At 44.7% G+C, this 20712-nt stretch overlaps 1 protein-coding gene across 1 annotated transcript in view; it reads right to left on the bottom strand.

Moving 5' to 3' along the window:
* Window positions 1-202: 202 nt before the first annotated feature.
* The window catches only part of RELA (RELA proto-oncogene, NF-kB subunit), a 182520-nt gene continuing 162010 nt past the window's right edge, over window positions 203-20712 (bottom strand). The window contains 3 exon segments of the mRNA XM_030218693.1: window positions 203-3185; window positions 3572-3661; window positions 4048-4128. Coding sequence (XP_030074553.1) covers window positions 2611-3185; window positions 3572-3661; window positions 4048-4128 — 746 coding nt within the window. The 3' untranslated portion in view covers window positions 203-2610.

Here is a 20712-nt window from a genome sequence, read left to right as displayed (position 1 = left end):
ACTTTTCTGTGGCTCAAGAAACCTTTGGTTGGTTTATAATGTTGGTACTCTTTAATTAGGGAAAGAATATTAAAGTCTAAGCTTTAGCCAGTTTTTTCCCATCCCTCTGTGTAATTGTAAAAAAATGCCTATGGGAGCATAGGTATGGGAAAGCCTGATTTTAGCAACAGCAGCTAACCATGTTTACAACCCAAAATGTACTTATATGAATCTTCTCCATACCCACTGCTGACTTTTGAAAAGGGGGGAAAAAACAGCTGTTCTATTTTGAGATACTTTAATGTACAGAAGATAAAACATGGTTACATTTTGCTCTTGGTGTGGATGGCACAAATGTTTGTGGTTGTCAGTTGTGTTTTCTCAGTGGGAAGATGGAAATGCTAGCTTCCAGCTCTTTCACATGTATGCTCAGCTAAAAAAAAAAAAAAAAAAAAAAGGGTTGCTATCCAAAGACTGACCATGCCTAAGTCAGTATGGTCTTATATTTAAGCCTGTCTGTGGTCCCTTCAAGATCCTGCTTGATACTAGTCCTTGCCCTGTGCAATGCAGGATTTGTAATTACTGCTGCTTCACTTTGGGACTTAAGCACTACAGGTAAACATATACAGAACAGGAGAAGGGTGCAGTTTAAAAAGGATTGAGCTCTCCTAATCCCTCTACAAACTTAGAGCATGCTGCACCTCTAACAAAAGCATTTTCTTCAGCCTCCCAATTTTACATGATTTCTTTTAGTAAAATAAATAAAATATGTATCCTTTGAATTGAAGGTAGCTAGTGAGAGATTTTACCCAGCTATTTTGTTCTTACAACTTCATTGGAACAAGTCTCCTGTTGGGCTACAGCACAGTTAGCCTTCCTTCAACGACCTAAGGTTATTCCAGCCCACTAATTACAGGAACAGTCCTCAAAGTAAGGCTCACTCCAAAAGCTCCCCTTACATCTTTATCATCATGGTCCTAAATCCCATCCCTGAATGCCACTATTAGGATCTCTTCTGCCTCCTAGCTGTAAACTTTGCCTGGGCTACAGCCCTAGCTAGCCTAGTAATCAAATGCAGGTTCTTCACATAGCACCAGACCAGCCTCAAAGGCAGCTATATAATCATCTCTGCATAAGGATGTTGTTTGGGGGGGGGGGGTTGTTAACCAACAGCAGCAGCAGGTTAAGCTGGGCTAGTCCTGAATTAGACTCCTGAGCCAAGTAGTTGATACTATGGCATAGGCCAAAGCAGTTAGTGACCCTTTATATACAGCACTTGAGCATTCTACAAGACAAAATCAGTTATCAAGTTTCACACTACACAGTGTAGGTGATGTCTTTGGCTTGAGCAAAGAGAAGATGAAGCCTATGGGCCCAAGTCTTAAAACTAATCCTCTTAACCCTGTGTATTATCTCACTATCAGAACCACAGGAAGCGTACAACAGCAGCAAAGGATTCCCAACATTGTATGCCATTTTCCCTCTTCATAACCAAACATTGAATGCTTTTTAATAACAATAACATTTTAAATTAATTTTAGGCACAGCTAATGTTATAACAAAAAAGTCTTTAGATGCCTTAGGGATTAGACACAACCCCTCCCACTTAGTACAAGAGAGTGCACTACAAATACACAACAGATTCTGGTTATCGCATATCAAACAGCACAGTCCAGACCCAAGTGGGCACTGTTTGACTTAACATATGGTTGGTTATGAGCACAGCACACAGTATGAAGTGCATTATACAATGTACACGATACAGTATAGCTGCCAGAGAATCTAAGTCCCACAGAAAGACAACTGGTCAGTCCTGGGCATTAAACTAATCTGTAAGAGCAAGATGGAGATTAGTAGGCCCTGCTTCCATCGTGGAATAGCAGACAGCCGGGCATAGCCTCATGTACACAAGCATATTATTAGGTAAGCTCCAAAACACATACCCACCCAAACAGCCCAAGAACAGTTTAAAATTCATTCTTGTCAGAGTCCTGTAAATACTAGAAGCCATAATGTGTACTGAATGAAGATACAGCAGCCCAGTCTTCCAGTTGCTTAGGCAGGACATTAAGACAGCTTGCCACTACTAGCTATGCTGTCTTGAGCCAAAGCAACAAGTCTTTGTAGGAGGATGAACATTCATGCTGTACACCAATACAAAAAAAAAAATGAGAACAAGATTCCAATAACTAGGGAGAGGGTTAAGTAAACGCTAATACAGAAATCTGCTGAAATGTCCCTGACACCAGCTCAGCAATAAGGCATGTTGGACTACCCAGTCCTGGCTGCCATCACACCATTATCAGCTACCACCCAAACTTTCTCTTACTAAGTTCATAAAAACAAGTGGTCTTTTCATTATAAAGGTGATGCAAAACAAAGGCATAGGACCAGTAACAGTCACATTAATAGGAAGCACCTATGTCGCATCTGGATGAAGTGTAGGCTTTGTCCATGCCAACTTAGGCTGAATTCAGAGTTTTACATGGCAGGTGAATGCAAAAAGGCCAGCTGGGTGATTCGGTGGCAGGACAAAAAGTCTGACAGCCAAATCCCAAACCTAATAGCCCCCCAACGAGACAAAATTCCAAAAGCGGTTTTCAATCTTCTCTTCCAGCTTCTGCCACTTGATCAGTTCAAAATAGATGACAAATCAAAATCGATGATGGAGGGAAGATTGTCATCTGTCTGCAGTGAAGCCAATAGCCCATTCACTAAGCTGTTGTTACTGTCCAGTTCACCGAGGTCATCTGCCCTATTGCCCATCAGCCTGGTGATAGATTCTGGGTAAGTCATTATAGTAGACTGATTTGCAGGAGCTCCAGCCCCAGCATCTTCCTGCTGGCCAGTGTCCACCTCATCACCCAAGAGCTGACTGAAGTCCTGCATGTCAATGGTGCTGAGACTAGGGTACTGCCCATCACCCTCACTCAGTAGGCTGCTTAAATCCATCTGCACATCAGGATCTCCACTTTCATTAGTCATAGTTAAGGGCAACTGAAACTGGCTACTGCTGAAGCCTAAATCAGAAAATACATCCAGGTTCGCAGTGGGATACTGCAACGGCTGGGAGGGCAGGGCCATAGCTACAGCGGCTGGAGCTGGCACTGGTGCAGTTGTAAGTGTGTTTGACATGGTAAAAGCAAATGATGAAGAACTCGGAGATGACTGTGGACAAGGCTTGATAGACAGGGTGGACAACTCAACTGTGAAGGGAAAAAGGAAAGACAAACAACTAGGTATTAGAAGAGCAAGTGGTTACACAATATTTAGCTGATCAGGATAGTACAAGAATTGGGTATCTGAGAGATCAAGGACCAGCAGTAAAGGAACAAGAACCAACAAGGGCCTCAAAGCTTAGGAACCAGCAGTAGAAAATAGTAGGGGGTTCATGAGAAAGGTCAGAAATCAAAAGTACAGGGCCTGGGGGATTGAATACTTCAGGTTACTGATCATCACAGAATTATGGGAAAAAAGATGTGCAAAGCAATAAACAGTATACTCACAGACTCAGTCTGAGCTAACACAAATTCTGGCTCTCATAGGGAAAAGAAATAAAAGGCATGTATAAGGAAGCATAGACAGAACTAACCTGGCACAGTAGTTACTGGCCTGATGGAGGCAGTGGGTATTGTCCTGACAGGCACAGCTATTCGTCGAGGGGCCCTGGGCTCAGCTGTGGCTGCAAGGAAGAAAAAGTCAGAAAAAAATAAGAAGGGGAACCAGCCCCCACCCCATCACTAGAAAACAGAAACACAACACAGGCCCCCACCCCCAGGACAAGAATGCAAAGATACAGATCTCTAACACAAATATAGCCCCCCCAGCCTCTTACTAAACCAGCAGGGTTAGGAGCACAACATAGGCCGAACCTTCATCACTACCTTCACTTAAGACAACAGCAAATGGGTCCCCAGCCCCCCTCACCACAAGGTATAAGCTTCTATCCCCATTATTATTTCCACTAGGACAGAAGCACAAACATAGGCTCTCAGCTAGGCACCAAGTATCCCAGATAGAAGTACACAACACAGAAGCCTAATCATTATTCCATCCTGGTTTACACACCTGGAATTGGGGTTTTCTTTATCAGGTTTCTAAAGCTCTCCATTGTCCTTCTGCGCTTCTCCTCAATGCAGTGAAGGTCTCCTGAAAGAGAAAAAGAAGAGAGAGCCTGCCCTCAGGAACACCTCTGCTATTTTGTGGACAGAACAAGTCACATGGAACTGTATCGCAAGCTTATCTACCTGGCTCTCTTCTTCCCAATTCACCAGAAATCAGAATTCTAAGTCCCTGTATGCAATGCAAATGAAGAGGGACGAGATTATAAACATGGACTGAATCATCCTGTTCTGGGAGCCACGGAGTCACAGTGAAACCCTAATGCAAGTACTATCGGGTTTATGAGATGGCTCCAGAAGTATGTAAGAGCACAAAGTAAGCTATGCTGAGTCAGACCACAAAGTTCATTGTCCAGCATTCTGTCTCCCACAGCAGTGGCCAAATTAGGTTACAAGTATCTGGCAAATTCCAAAAATATGCATTTCATACTTCTCCTCACTTGTAAAGCATTACCAGACATACACAGCATTGTATAGACATATATGAGAGGGACAGTTCCTGCGCCATGGAGCTCACACTCTTGTCAAAACAAGCATATATGTTAAATAAGAGATTCTGGTAGAATGTGAGAAGCAAAGTGGTCAAATGTAAAAGCAATCTCAACAAGGTGAGTTTCTAGTCTGCATTTGAATATGGCTAGAGCAGTAATTCTCAACCAGTATGTCACCTAAAATTTGGCATAACCAGCAACCTCACACTTTCTATAAGTAGTACCACATTTGCCTGCCAATTGAGGGAGCAGGGAGTCCGGTACTTGGAATTTCCGCCACTGATGAACATAATAGTTTTCCTCCAATCCCTAGCAGTTGCTGCCACTGCAAGCCCAAAACAGAAATGTTATGGATCAACTGTTAAGGCCATATCCATTCTATTAGCAAGTACTTCCAGTGCATCCTGCCCCACCCTGCACTGCTATCTGGTATGGCAGTGTTGCATGCTGCACCCTTCCCTTGATCACCAGTACCACTGTTGCAAGCCTGATCCTGAAATTTGGAGTTCTGCTTACTCCACCATGGCTATACTCACCATCAAGAGTAGCTTCATAGAAGTGCTGATGGACCTTAGTCGCCTCCTTCTGGCCAGCTTTTGGTGGGCAAAGGGGGTACATTTTAAAAAAGGAAGAGTGGCTGGAGGTATGGAGGATGAAAGGGGGAAAGAGACTAAGAGATAGGCGTATTGAAAGAGCAGCATGGTTTGGGGAGGGGTTTGAAAGTGGGGTGACCTGGTACAGTGGCATAGCTACTGGAAGAGTGGGTTCAGAGGTGGCAAGTGTCTCCCCCCCCCCCCCCTCCAAAAAAAAAAAAAGACTTCATGATTGGGATTAAGTGGGAACTGAAGGATGGGTAAGAATGGAAACCCGGTGACTGGATGAAAATCTAGGAATAGGCATGAGGACCGAGTGTGGAGAGGGATTACAGAAGAGTGAAGACTAGGTAACTGAGTGGGGTGCATAGACAGGGGTCTGACGAGCAGAGGTGCATGAGACAAAGTTTAGAAAAGCAGAACAAGGTAGAGAGATGGTGTGAAACTGTGAAGGACCTGGAGTGGCTAGGGTGGGCTGAGAAAGAAATGGGTAAGTGTTTTCAAGTGAGTGAAGGAAAGTAGAAAAGGAGGAATGGAAACCTAGGTGGAAGATAAGAGATAGAAGAAAGGGCTGGAGGCCAGGGATGGAATGAGTGACAAGGTTGGGGCTAGTGAGGATATGAGTCACCGAGGAAGGTAGAATGTGGCGAGGGTGGAAATGGAAAACTAGATGAAAAGACGGAAGAGAAAAGGTTGTGGAAAGAGAAAGAAGGGACATGGGTTGATTGAGAGAGTGAGAAATGGAAAGCTAGTAACTGACTGATAAGTGAAAAGAGGGAGAATGAAGTCTGGAGATTGAAAGGGCAGACAGAGGTGAAATCTAGCTTGAGTGGACAGAGATGCAAAGAAAGAAATAGAAAAAGATGAAAGAAAAGACCAAAGTTAGAGGAAGCTATAGAGAAAGAAGGGAAAAGACAGCTGAGAGACAAAACAGAAAATTACTCTGCAAAAAAAAAAAAAGTAGGAGGGACTGCAACCACACTATTAGAAGAATAAAATACCCACAAATCAAAGGAGGAAGAAGCCAAGATACTTGTAGCTGGTGTTCTCCAAGGACAGCAGGCCAATTATTCTCACATCTAGCTGACGTCATCCAACAAAGCCCAGTGCAGATACTGACTAGCTACTAAGGTAGAAAGTTCTAGCAGCGTCCCACCGCACATCTGCGAGTGCCTTCCTGCTCGATGCGCGAGTCCTTCAGATGAAAAAGCCTATAAAGACAACTCCTAGGGGAGGTGGGAGGGTATGTGAGAATAATCAATCTGCTATCCTCGGATAACACCAGCTACAGGTAAGTATCTTTGCTTTCTCCAGGACAAGCAGGCCTACTTATTCTCACATCTGGGAATCCCTAGCTACCAGGCTCACTGAAAACAAGAAAGCTAGGATAACTGAGTCTTGAAACGTCAAGACAAAACTTCAATCAACCTGAAACTATATACATACTAGCTGTGTAGGTGCAACCTGAAACGGAACAAAACAGAGCCTAGCAGGATGGAGTTGGATTCTAGACACAGAACAAATTCTGCAGAACTGCTTGTCCAAACAGAACATTGCGTCAGGTATCCTGATCCAGACAGTAGTGGGATGTGAATGTGTGGACTGAAGACCACATCACAGCCTTGCATATCTCCTCTATGGAGGCTGATCTCAAGTGGGCTACAGACACAGCCATGGCTCTGACACTGAGAGCAGTGACATGGCCCTCAAGAGTCAGCCCAGCCTGGGCATAAGCAAAGGAGATGCAATCTGCTATCCAATTTCAAAGTGTGCATTTTTTGATTGCCACCACCAACCTGCTGGGGTCAAAAGAAACGAAAATCTGGATGACTGTCTCTGGCCTTCAGTTCTCTCCAGGTAGAAGGCTAAGGCTCACTTGCAGTCTAAAGTATACAGTACATTTTCACCAGGATGGGCATGAGGCCTTGGGAAAAATGTTGGTAGCACAACTGACTGGTTAAAATGGAATTCCAACACTACCTTAGGAAAGACTAGTCTGTTGTGATGAAATTCAGTGTACGGTGGATGAGCTACCAGGGTCTGGCACTCATTGGCTGTGCAAGCTCAAGTGACCACCACCAGAAACACAACCTTCCAGGCCAAAAGCTTCAGATGACAGGAATTCAGAGGCTCAAAAGAAGCTTTCATCAGCTGGGTAAGGACTATGTTGAGATCCCATGACACACTAGGAGGTTTGGTAGGGGGCTTTCTCAGGAACAAACCTCTCATGAAATGAACAACTGAAGGCTATACTGAGATGGGCTCACCACCTACACAGTGATAAGCACCAATTGTACTGAGATGGACTCTTACACAGTTGGTGTTCAAACCAGACTCAGAGAAGTGTAGGACAAGAGAAGAGATCTAAGGCCTAAGAGTAACATCTTTTAATGGAATCTTTCCTGGAAGCCAGCAAGATACAGGGGACACCCTCAGGCAATCCTAGGAGTTCGAGTTCTACGTTCTCAACATCCAAGCTGTGAGAGCCAGGCACTGGAGGCTGGGATGCAGAAGAGAACCCTTGTTCTAAGTGATGAGGGTCAGAAAACAGTCCAATCTCCACAGATCTCGTTGTGGGGCTATTAGTCAAGGGAAATCTTGCCTCACCAATCTACTACATTTCTTTGTGGGGTGAATAACATGTGGATAAAGGTGAGCCAGTTGATTTTGTGTATCTGGATTTCAAAAGGCATTTGACAAAATACCTCATGCAAGACTCCTGCAGAAATTATAAAGTCATGAGATAGGAGGTAATGTTCTATTGTGGATTAAGAACGTTGATAGAAAACAGAGAATAGAATTAAATGGTCAGTATTCTCAATGGAGAAGAGTAGATCGTGGGGTTCCCAGAGGTCTGTGCTTATACCACTGCTTTTTAACATATTTATAAATGATCTAACTAGTAAGGTAATTACATATCTGCTGATGACACAAAGTTATTCAAAGTTAAATCGCAAAAGGATTGTGAAAAATTGCAAGAGGACCTTATGAGATTGGGAATCCAAATGGAAGATGACATTTAATGTGAGCAAGTACATGTAGGAAAGAGGAACCCCAACTATAGGTTAAGTGATGGAAGGTTCCACACTAGGAGTCACCGCCCAGGAAAAGGATCTAGGTATCATCATTGATAATACATTGAAACCCTCTGCTCAGTGTGCAGCGGTGGCTAAGAAAGCAAATAGAATGTTAGGAATTATTAGAAAGTGAATGGAAAACAAAACTGAGAATGTTATAATGCCTTTGTATCACTCCATGGTGCAACTGATCCTCAAACGCGGTGACCAAAATTGCACATAGCATCTCAAAAAAGATATAGCCAGAATTAGAACAGATATAGAGAAGGGCAATAAAAGTGATAAAAGGGATGGGACAACTTTCCTATGAGGAAAGGCTAAAGAGGCTAGAGCTCTTCAGCTTGGAGAAGAGGCAGCTGAGGGGAGATATGATAGAGGTCTGTAAAATACTGAGTAGAGTGGAACGGACAGACGTGAATTGCTTGTTTACTGTTTCCAAAAATACAAGGACTAGGGAGCACACAATGAAGCTACTAAGTAGTACATTTAAAACAAATTGGAGAAAATATATCTTCACTCACTGTGTAATTAAACTCTGGAATTTGTTGCCAGAGAATGTGGTAAAAGCAGCTTAGCAGGGTTTAATAAAGGTTTGGATAAATTCCTAAAAGAAAACTCCATAAGCCATTATTGATGGATTTGGGAAAATCCACTGCTTATTTCTAGGATAAATCTGTTCTATTCTTTTGGGATCTTGCCAGGTATTTGTGACCTGGCTTGGCCACTGCTGGAAACAGGATACTGGGCTTGATGAACCTTCAGCCTGACCCAGTATTGCAACACTGTATCTGGGGGTGTTACTAGCAACTGAGCCTAAAAAGCTCTGCGCCTTGAATGTTTCCAGACTGCTCCAGCTGCATTTATGACAGGCCCTGCCTTTGTCTCTACTGGGAAAAAATTGGATTGCTCCGTATGACATTGTTTCCTAAGTGGCTGTATGTTTTGCAGACCATTCCAATTCAATAACTTGGTTAAGTCCTGTTGCTGTTGAGGAAAGAAGTAGCAAAGGTTTGCTGGGGGTGGGGGGGAAGAAGCCCCAAATGAGACTACAATTTATTCTATGGGTGGCACTATGAATGACTGGGGCTGCTGGCTTTGAAACTTTAACTATGCTTGCTCGATGCACCACTCAAGAGACTAATTATTGGAGGGCGATGATTACACCTCTAGCTCTTTTGAATAAGTTCTTTTTTTCTCTCTTGACATTTTATCTTTTTTTGCTTCATGCTCATGCAGACACTTTTTCCCACCATATACAGCAAAGTGTTCTCTTAAAACCACTTTGAGAGCTTTGGGCAGCCATGAATGCCCTTTATGTTTATTAAAACTTAATGTACTGCTTAACTATTAAAAACAAAGCGGTTTACAAAAATACATATAAAAAATAAAACAAATAATTCTAAAGAATTCCGGTAATAGAATAGGAAAGCCTCAAACATTCCTATCAAGAATTCACTGATTACCATATTTATAACCTTTATTAAAATGCTTATGTCTTACTACTATTCCAGTTCAACCTCAAAGGCCTGCTTAAAAAATAAGCTAGGTTTTTTTTAACAGGATATTAAACCTATTAAAATTTGCTTCTGCACAAATGACGTGATAAGTTATTCTTCCTCTATAACATCAGCAAAATTCGCCCCTTCCTGTTTGAGCACACCACCCGAACTCTCAACCACTCTCTCATTACCTCTCGCCTTGACTACTGCAACCTACTCCTCACTGGTCTCCCACTTTGCCATTTATCCCCCCTTCAGTCCGTTCAAAACTCTGCTGCACGTCTTATCTTCCGCCTGAACCGGTACACTCATATCACCCCTCTCCTCAAGTCACATACAGTTTAAGCTTCTCCTTTTAACCTACAAATGCACTTGATCTACAGCCCCTCCCTACCTCTCTACCCTCATCTCCCCTTACATTTCTACCAGTAACCTCCGTTCTCAAGACAAATCCCTCCTGTCAGTACCCTTCTCCACCACCGCCAACTCCAGGCTCCGCCCTTTCTGCCTCGCCTCACCCCAGCCTGGAATAAACTCCCTGAGCCCATACGCCAGGCCCCCTCCCTGCCCATCTTCAAAGCCTTGCTCAAAGCCCACCTCTTCAATGTCGCCTTCGGCACCTAACCATCATACCTCTATTCAGGAAATCTAGACTGCCCCTACTTGACATTTCACCCAATAGATTGTAAGCTCCTTGGAGCAGGGACTGTCCTTTTTTGTTAATCTGTACAGCGCTGCGTAACCCTAGTAGTGCTCTAGAAATGTTTAGTAGTAGTAATTATTCCACATATAAGGTGCCACCAAAAAAAAAAAAGGCCTAGATCACACTGAGGCCCATCTAGTTCTTGTTACTTGAGGCATAATCGTTCCATTGTCTTGCAACACTCTAAGTAATCTATTTGGGGTATAGGGGAGGGCCACAGAATTCAAGTAACTTGGCCCCAGAACTCCCACTGTTCTGTGATACTCCCAATAATAGGTGATGCAGACTTTATTATGGGTCTCTCAATAGTGCTTTCATCAGATGGGAATGTGGAGTGAGCTATCTGGGTGGAACACTTTTTTTTTTTTTTTTTTTGCAACCCGACAGTACCCTCCTGTCTTTGCCGGATTTACAGCATCATTTTCAAGCAGATGAGCAGACTGGATAGGTCATATAGCGAAGATACTTACCTGTAGCAGGTATTCTCCGACGACAGCGGGCTTCATATTCTCACGTGTGGGTAGACGCTGATCCGCGTCGTCCACTCCGGCATTTATCTCCAAGTAGAAAGCAGAGCTTTGTGAAACGCAAGCCGCGCTCCACTGCGCATGCACAAGTGCCTTCCTGCCCACCATGAGAATGTGGTCCTCTCAGTTTAATTATAAAACAAAATAAGGAAAATAAAATAATGAAAAGCACAACTCCAAGAGGAGGTGGACGAGATTGTGAGAATATGAAGCCTGCTGTCCTCGGAGAGTACCTGCTACAGGTGAGTATCTTCGCTTTCTCCGAGGACAAGCAGGCTGTCATATTCTCATGTGTGGGGAATCCCTAGCATCCAGGCTCACCAAAACAACAAACAGTGGTCAATTGGGCCTCGCAACCGCAAGGACATAACACAGATTAACCTGAAACTATATACAATCTGAATGACTGTGCAGCCTGGAACAAAATAAAATGGGCCTAGGAAGGTGGAGTTGGATTCTAGACCCCAAACAGATTCTGCAACACTGACTGCCCGAACTATCACATCGGGTATCCTGCTCAGACAGTAATGAGATGTGAATATGTGGACTGAAGACCATGTTGCAGCCTTGCAAATTTCTTAAATGGAGGCTGACCTCAAGTGGGCTACCGACACAGCCATGACTCTGACATTATGAGCCGTGACATGACCCTTTAGGGCTAGCCCTGCCTGGGCATAAGTGAAGGAAATGCAATCTGCCAGCCAATAAGAAATGGTGCATTTCCCAACGGCGACCCTCATCCTGTTGGGATCAAAAGGAACAAAAAGCTAGGCAGATTGTCTGTGGGGCCTTGTCCGCTCCATGTAGTAGGCCAATGCTCTCTTGCAGTCCAAGGTGTGCAAAGCTGCTTTCGCCAGGATGGGCATGAGGTCAGGGAAAGAATGTTGGCAAGACAATCGACTGGTTCAGATGGAACACCGACACCACCTTCAGCAGGAACTTAAAGTGTGTGTGGAGGACTACTCTGTTGTGATGAAACTTAATATAATGTGCATGCACTACTAAAGCCTGAAGCTCACTGACCCTACGAGCTGAAGTAAACAGCCACCAAGAAAATGACCTTCCAGGTCAAGTATATCAGATGACAGGAATTCAGTGGCTCAAAAGGGGCTTTCATCAGCTGGGTGAAAATGACATTGAGATCCCATGACACTGATGGAGGTTTGACAGGGGGCCTTGACAAAAGCAAACCTCTCTCTCATGAAGCAAACAACTAAAGGCTGTCCAGAGATAGGCTTACCCTCTACACATTGATAAGCACTAATTGCACTAAGGTGAACCCTTACGGAGTTGTCTTAAGACCCGACCCAGACAAATGTAGAAAGTACTCAAGCAGGGTCTGTGTAAGACAAGTAAGAGCAAACCTTCTCCATTTAAAAGAATAACACCTCTTAGTGGAATCTTTCTTGGAAGCCAGCAAGACCTGGGACACACCCTCTGAAAGACCCAAGAAAGCGAATTCTAAGCTCTCAACATCCAAGCTGTGAGTGCCAGAGACTGGAAGGTTGAGATGTAGAAGCGACCCCTCGTTCTAAATGATGAGGGTCGGAAAACACTCCAATCTCCACGGTTCTTTGGAGAATAATTCCAGAAGAAAAGGGAACCAAATCTGTCTCCGCCAGTAAGGCACGATCAGAATCATGGTTCCGCTATCTTGCTCGAGTTTCAACAAAATTTTTCCTACTAGAGGTATTGGAGAATAAGCATACAGGAGACCTGTCCCCCAACTGAGGAGGACGACATCCGACGCTAGTCTGTCGTGGGCCTGAAGCCTGGAACAGAACCGAGGGTCCTTGTGGTTAATCTGAGTGACAAAAAGATCCATTGGAGGATAATTCCAGAAGAAGAGGGAACCAAATCTGTCTCGGCCAGTAAGGTGCGATCAGAATCATGGTTCCGCTGTCTTGCTCGAGTTTCAACAAACTTTTTCCTACTAGAGGTATTACAGAATAATCATACAGGAGACCTGTCCCCCAACTGAGGAAGGCATCCGACGCTAGTCTGTCGTGGGCCTGAAGCCTGGAACAGAACTGAGGGTCCTTGTGGTTGATCTGAGTGACAAAAAGATCCACCAAGGGGGTGCCCCACGCTCAGAAGATCTTGCGGACTGTGACCGTGTGGAGAGACCACTTGTGCGGTTGCATTATCCTGCTCAGTCTGTCAGCCAGGGTGTTGTTTGCGCCCGCCAGATAAATGGCTCAAAGGAACAAACCGAGCAGGTGAACCCAATGCTACATCCGGAAAGCTTTCCGAAACAGAGGGCATAATCCAGTGCTCCCTGCTTTGTTGATGTAATACATTGCAAGAGTGTTCCAGACTGCTCGAAGCTCCATGAGGTTAATCTGAAGATTTGTTTCCTGGAGGGACCAAGTACCTTGAGTGTGAAGCCCAATGACATGAACTCCCCATCCCAGGAGAGATGCATCTGTCATCAGCACTTTTTGTGGCTGAGGAATTTGGAATGGAAGTCCCAGAGTCTAATTGAATCGAAGAGAGTGAACAAGCTCTGGGGACACTTGGATGACATCTTCCAGGCTTCGCGTGGCTTGGTAACACTGAGAAGCCAGGGTTCACTGAGCTGGTCTCATGTCATGGGTGTAACATACACTGTGGTGGCCGTATGGCCCAGCAATCTCAACATCTGCTGAACTGTAACCCGCCAAGAGGCTTGAAACTTGGAAGCCAGTGAGGCTAGACTGTCTGCTCTGGCCTTCGGGAGATAGGCTCAAACCTTCTGTGTGTCGAGCAGGGCTCCAATGAATTCAAAATGCTCTCACTCATAACTGTAGCTATATTAAAGATTAAGGCATGTAGCTACATTTTAAATAGGTTGCAGTGGAAAAAATTATTTCTGTGGGAGACAGACTACTAAAAACTACTGTTTTTCCAAAGTGAGAGCTCCACGGAAGAAGCTGGATCTGGTGTTCAGTGCTATGAGAGCATTTTGAGCAACACCAGACCACACCCTGAGGCAGCAATAGCGAAATGCCGTATGATGGTGAATCAGGGTCCAGGTCCTGTGTGTTGATAAGTGCTGATTTCACATTTCTACATTACAGTAAAATTATCTGCAGAAATATGCAAAAATATGTAATGTATGGCAAAAAGAGACTGATGAAGAGGCTGGTGAGCTATGGGCTTGTATGCTCATATGAAAAAAGTTGCCACTGAGATTTGTTATTGCTGACTGAAAGAAAAGAAAGGATGATTCAGTGTCTGGGTCCTGTGCATTTATAAGTTAAATTAAGTGCTGGTTTTACAGCTCTACATTAAAGCAAAATTATCTGCAAAAATATGTAATGTATGGCAAAAAGAGACCGATGAAGAGGCAGGTGAGCTACGGTTTTGTATGCTCATATGAAAAGAGTCGCTGCTAAGGTCCACCATTGTTGATTGAGATGAAGTTTAATTAAGAGAATAAGTAAGACTTTTTCCAATCTGATTTAATTATAGGTTTGCCTCTCAATATCCCATCACGAACTTAATTGGAAAAAAAAAGGTATATGGCCTCTATCTCATTTGTATTTATCTGGTAATTTGTTATCAGCTAATGCTTTGAAAGCGAATGCTACATACCTGTAGAAGGTATTCTCCGAGGACAGCAGGCTGATTGTTCTCACTGATGGGTGACGTCCATGGCACCCCCTCCAATCGGAATCTTCACTAGCAAAGACATTTGCTAGCCCTCGCGCGCCGATGCGCACCGCACATGCGCGCTCGTTTCCCGCCTGAACTGGCTCGTGTTCGTCAGTCCCGTATGTAGCAAGACAAAGACAAGGGAAGACACAACTCCAAAGGGGAAGCGGGTGGGTTTGTGAGAACTATCAGCCTGCTGTCCTCGGAGAATACCTTCTACAGGTATGTAGCATTCGCTTTCTCCGAGGACAAGCAGGCTGCTTGTTCTCACTGATAGGGTATCCCTAGCCCCCAGGCCCACTCAAAACAACAAACATGGTCAATTGGGCTTCGCAACGGCGAGGACATAACTGAGATTGACCTAACATCTTATTCAACTAACTGAGAGTGTAGCCTGGAACAGAATAAAAAATGGGCCTAGGGGGGTGGAGTTGGATTCAAACCCCAAACAGATTCTGAAGCACCGACTGCCCGAACCGACTGTCGCGTCGGGTATCCTGCTGCAGACAGTAATGAGATGTGAATGTGCGGACAGATGAGCACGTCGCAGCTTTGCAGATCTCTTCAATAGTGGCTGACTTCAAGTGGGCCACTGACGCTGCCATGGCTCTAACATTGTGAGCCGTGACATGACCCTCAAGAGCCAGCCCAGCCTGGGCGTAAGTGAAGGAAATGCAATCTGCTAGCCAATTGGATATGGTGCGTTTCCCCACAGCCACTCCCCTCCTGTTAGGATCAAAAGAAACAAACATTTGGGCGGACTGTCTGTTGGGCTGTGTCCGCTCCAGATAGAAGGCCAATGCTCTTTTGCAGTCCAATGTGTGCAGCTGACGTTCAGCAGGGCAGGAATGAGGATGGGGAAAGAATGTTGGCAAGACAATTGACTGGTTCAGATGGAACTCCGACACCACCTTCGGCAAGAACTTAGGGTGCGTGCGGAGGACTACTCTATTATGATGAAATTTGGTATAAGGAGCATGAGCTACTAGGGCTTGAAGCTCACTGACTCTACGAGCTGAAGTTACTGCCACCAAGAAAATGACCTTCCAGGTCAAGTACTTCAGATGGCATGAATTCAGTGGCTCAAAAGGAGGTTTCATCAGCTGGGTGAGAACGACATTGAGATCCCATGACACAGTAGGAGGTTTGATGGGGGGCTTTGACAGAAGCAAACCTCTCATAAAGCGAACAACTAAAGGCTGTCCCGAGATTGGCTTACCTTCCACACGGTAATGGTATGCACTGATTGCGCTAAGGTGAACCCTTACAGAGTTGGTCTTGAGACCAGACTCAGACAAGTGCAGAAGGTAGTCAAGCAGGGTCTGTGTAGGACAAGAGCGAGGATCTAAGGCCTTGCTGTCACACCAGACGGCAAACCTCCTCCATAAAAAGAAGTAACTCCTTTTAGTGGAATCTTTCCTGGAAGCAAGCAAGACACGGGAGACACCTCTGACAGACCCAAAGAGGCAAAATCTACGCTCTCAACATCCAGGCCGTGAGAGCCAGAGACCGGAGGTTGGGATGCAGAAGCGCCCCTTCGTTCTGGGTGATGAGGGTCGGAAAACACTCCAATCTCCACGGTTCTTCGGAGGACAACTCCAGAAGAAGAGGGAACCAGATCTGACGCGGCCAAAAAGGAGCAATCAGAATCATGGTGCCTTAGTCTTGCTTGAGTTTCAACAAAGTCTTCCCCACCAGAGGTATGGGAGGATAAGCATACAGCAGGCCTTCCCCCCCAATCCAGGAGGAAGGCATCCGATGCCAGTCGGCCGTGGGCCTAAAGTCTGGAACAGAACTGAGGGACCTTGTGGTTGGCTCAAGATGCAAAGAGATCTACCAAGGGGGTGCCCCACACTTGGAAGATCCGGCGCACTACTCTGGAGTTGAGCGACCACTCGTGAGGTTGCATAATCCTGCTCAACCTGTCGGCCAGACTGTTGTTTACGCCTGCCAGATATGTGGCTTGGAGAAACATGCCGTGACGGCGAGCCCACAGCCACATGCTGACAGCTTCCTGACACAGGGGGCGAGATCCGCTTGTTGATGTAATACATGGCAACCTGGTTGTCTGTCTGAATTTGGATAATTTGGTGGGACAGCCGATCTCTGAAAGCCTTCAGAGCGTTCCAGACCACTCGTAACTCCAGGAGATTGATCTGTAGACCTTGTTCCTGGAGGGACCAGCTTCCCTGGGTGTGAAGCCCATCGACATGAGCTCCCCACCCCAGGAGAGACGCATCCGTAGTCAGCACTTTTTGCGGCTGAGGAATTTGGAAAGGTCGTCCCAGAGTCAAATTGGACCAAATCGTCCACCAGTGCAGGGATTCGAGAAAACTCGTGGACAGGTGGATCACGTCCTCTAGATCCCCAGCAGCCTGAAACCACAGGGAAGCTAGGGTCCACTGAGCAGATCGCATGCGAAGACGAGCCATGGGAGTCACATGTACTGTGGAGGCCATGTGGCCAAGCAATCTCAACATCTGCCGAGCTGTGATCTGCTGGGACGCTCGCACCCGGGAGACGAGGGACAACAGATTGTTGGCCCTTGTCTCCGGGAGATAGGCACGAGCCGTCCGAGAATCCAGCAAAGCTCCTATGAATTCGAGTCTCTGTACTGGGAGAAGATGAGACTTTGGATAATTTATCACAAACCCCAGTAGCTCCAGGAGTCGAATGGTCATCTGCATGGACTGTAGAGCTCCTGCCTCGGATGTGTTCTTCACCAGCCAATCATCGAGATAAGGAAACACGTGCACTCCCAGTCTGCCAAGCGCTGCTGCTACCACAGCCAGGCACTTCGTGAACACCCTGGGCGCAGAGGCGAGCCCAAAGGGTAGCACACAGTACTGGAAGTGACGCGTTCCCAGACGGAATCGGAGATACTGTCTGTGAGCTGGCAGTATCGGGATATGCATGTAAGCATCCTTTAAGTCCAGAGAGCATAGCCAATCTTTTTCCTGAATCATGGAAAGAAGGGTACCCAGGGAAAGCATCCTGAACTTCTCTGACCAGATATTTGTTCAGGGCCCTTAGGTCTAGGATGGGACTCATCCCCCCTGTTTTCTTTTCCACAAGGAAGTACCTGGAATAGAATCCCAGCCCTTCTTGCCCGGGTGGCACGGGCTCGACCGCATTGGCGCTGAGAAGGGCGGAGAGTTCCTCTGCAAGTACCTGCTTGTGCTGGAAGCTGAAAGACTGAGCTCCCGGTGGGCAATTTGGAGGCATGGAGGCCAAATTGAGGGCGTATCCTTGCCGGACTATTTGGAGAACCCACTGGTCGGAGGTTATAAGAGGCCACCTTTGGTGAAAAGCTTTCAACCTCCCCTCGACCGGCAGATCGTCCGGCACGGACACTTTGATCTCGGCTATGCTCTGCTGGAGCCAGTCAAAAGCTCGCCCCCTGCTTTTGCTGGGGAGCTGTGGGGCCTTGCTGAGGCGCACGCTGCTGACGAGAGCGAGCGCGCTGGGGCTTAGCCTGGGCCGCAGGCTGTCGAGAGGGAGGATTGTACCTACGCTTACCAGAAGAGTAGGGAACAGCCCTCCTTCCCCCCAAAAAACGTCTACCTGAAGGCTGCCGGCGGGAGAATTTGTCGAAAGCGTTATCCCGCTGGTGGAGCTGTTCTACCACCTGTTCGACTTTCTCTCCAAAAATGTTGTCCGCACGGCAAGGGGAGTCCGCAATCCGCTGCTGGATCCTATTCTCCAGGTCGGAGGCACGCAGCCATGAGAGTCTGCGCATCACCACACCTTGAGCAGTGGCCCTGGACGCAATATCAAAGGTATCAAATACCCCTCTGGCCAGGAACTTCCTACAAGCCTTCAGCTGCCTGACCACCTCCTGAAACGGCTTGGCTTGCTCAGAAAGGAGCTGGTCCACCAAGTCCGCCAGCTTCCGCACAGTATTCCGCATATGAATGCTCGTGTAGAGCTGGAAAGATTGAATCTTGGCCACGAACATGGAAGAATGGTAGGCCTTCCTCCCAAAGGAGTCTAAGGTTCTAGAGTCTTTGCTCGGGGGCGCCGAAGCATGCTCCCTAGAACTCTTAGTCTTCTTCAGGGCCAGATCCACCACACCAGAGTCGTGAGGCAACTGAGTGCGCATCAGCTCTGGGTCCCCATGGATCCGATATTGGGATTCTATCTTTTTGGGAATGTGGGGATTAGTTAGAGGCTTGGTCCAGTTCGCCAGCAATGTCTTTTTCAGGACATGATGCATGGGTACTGTGGACGCTTCCTTAGGTGGAGAAGGATAGCTGAGCTCAAACATTTCAGCCCTTGGCTCATCCTCCACAACCACTGTGAAGGGGATGGCCATAGACATCTCCCGGACAAAGGCCGAGAAAGACAGACTCTCGGGAGGAGAAAGCTGCCTTTCAGGGGAGGGAGTGGGGTCAGAAGGAAGGCCAACCCGCACAGAAGGTGTTTTCTCCACAGCAGAACAATGAAGCAAAAGCAACAGTGGATCCAAAAAAACCTCTCAGATGGTGTCTTCTTAAACAAGTTCTTTATTATAAAGTGAATAAAAATGAATAAAAACAACAACAGCCCGACACGAAATCGTGTTTCGGCCGTATAGGCCTGCGTCAGGGGTCTATAAATGAACATAAATACAAATCAATACACATTCAGATTACATGTGGAACACACAAAAATAAAAATAAAAACATATATATGTATCTTAAAAATGAGGTATAAATATCTATACATAGAGGAACATACCTATTTCCTTCCAATCAAGAAAGAAATATGTAGATAAAAATAGCTGAACAAATTTCTGCAAATTGAAATGCTCTGTGATGAAAAGATAACAAAAAACAAATTACATATGACATTAGCAGATAAAATATAAAATATAAATATAACACAAAATCATATATCTATGTTTTTTGAACGTCAAACTTATATTATTAATACATTCAAAAGAGGGGAAGTATAAATAATAATAATAAATGTTGATTAAATGCTGATGTATATATATCTGTACAATCTTTAACTACAAACGAAAATACAAAAACCAAGGAATCAAAAACAAATTGACACGAATTAAATGATAATATTATAATAAATATGAGAAAGACAAGACACAGATCTATATGCAAAGCCAAATTTGGGCTTAAATTTGAATGTATATATATATATATATATAAAAAGTGACGTTGTAAAAATCACGGAAGTGTTCCTCCTTTACATAGTAGCTACGTTTTGGCATGTCTCTACATTCAGTTTCTTGCATTTTATTTTTATAAATCTCATTCTCTTCAAGTTCGATGCCGTTGGCCCTCATTTTTATAAACTGGTGGGCAATTATTGCATTATCATGCCCCTTTCTTCAGTTGCCCTTTCATACCAGTGCGGTTTACAGTTCTCAATTGCGGTTAAAAAAAAAAATTTTTTTTGAAGTCATATGCATGCGCTCCTCTATATTCTCTCTTCTCTTTTCAAATTAGCGTTGTTTATAATTTTTTTATATAATTCCAATACATCACATGCATCTCTTGTCATGTATATACATGGAATATATATATATATTTTTTTATACATTTTATCGTTTCTTTGGGCTTTGCATATAGATCTGTGTCTTGTCTTTCTCATATTTATTATAATATTATCATTTAATTCGTGTCAATTTGTTTTTGATTCCTTGGTTTTTGTATTTTCGTTTGTAGTTAAAGATTGTACAGATATATATACATCAGCATTTAATCAACATTTATTATTATTATTTATACTTCCCCTCTTTTGAATGTATTAATAATATAAGTTTGACGTTCAAAAAACATAGATATATGATTTTGTGTTATATTTATATTTTATCTGCTAATGTCATATGTAATTTGTTTTTTGTTATCTTTTCATCACAGAGCATTTCAATTTGCAGAAATTTGTTCAGCTATTTTTATCTACATATTTCTTTCTTGATTGGAAGGAAATAGGTACAGTGGGGGAAATAAGTATTTGATCCCTTGCTGATTTTGTAAGTTTGCCCACTGACAAAGACATGAGCAGCCCATAATTGAAGGGTAGGTTATTGGTAACAGTGAGAGATAGCACATCACAAATTAAATCCGGAAAATCACATTGTGGAA

The sequence above is a fragment of the Microcaecilia unicolor genome, chromosome 11 (genome assembly GCF_901765095.1).
Source record: "Microcaecilia unicolor chromosome 11, aMicUni1.1, whole genome shotgun sequence".
NCBI classification, from domain to species: domain Eukaryota; kingdom Metazoa; phylum Chordata; class Amphibia; order Gymnophiona; family Siphonopidae; genus Microcaecilia; species Microcaecilia unicolor.
This window is presented reverse-complemented; position numbering and strand designations above follow the sequence as displayed.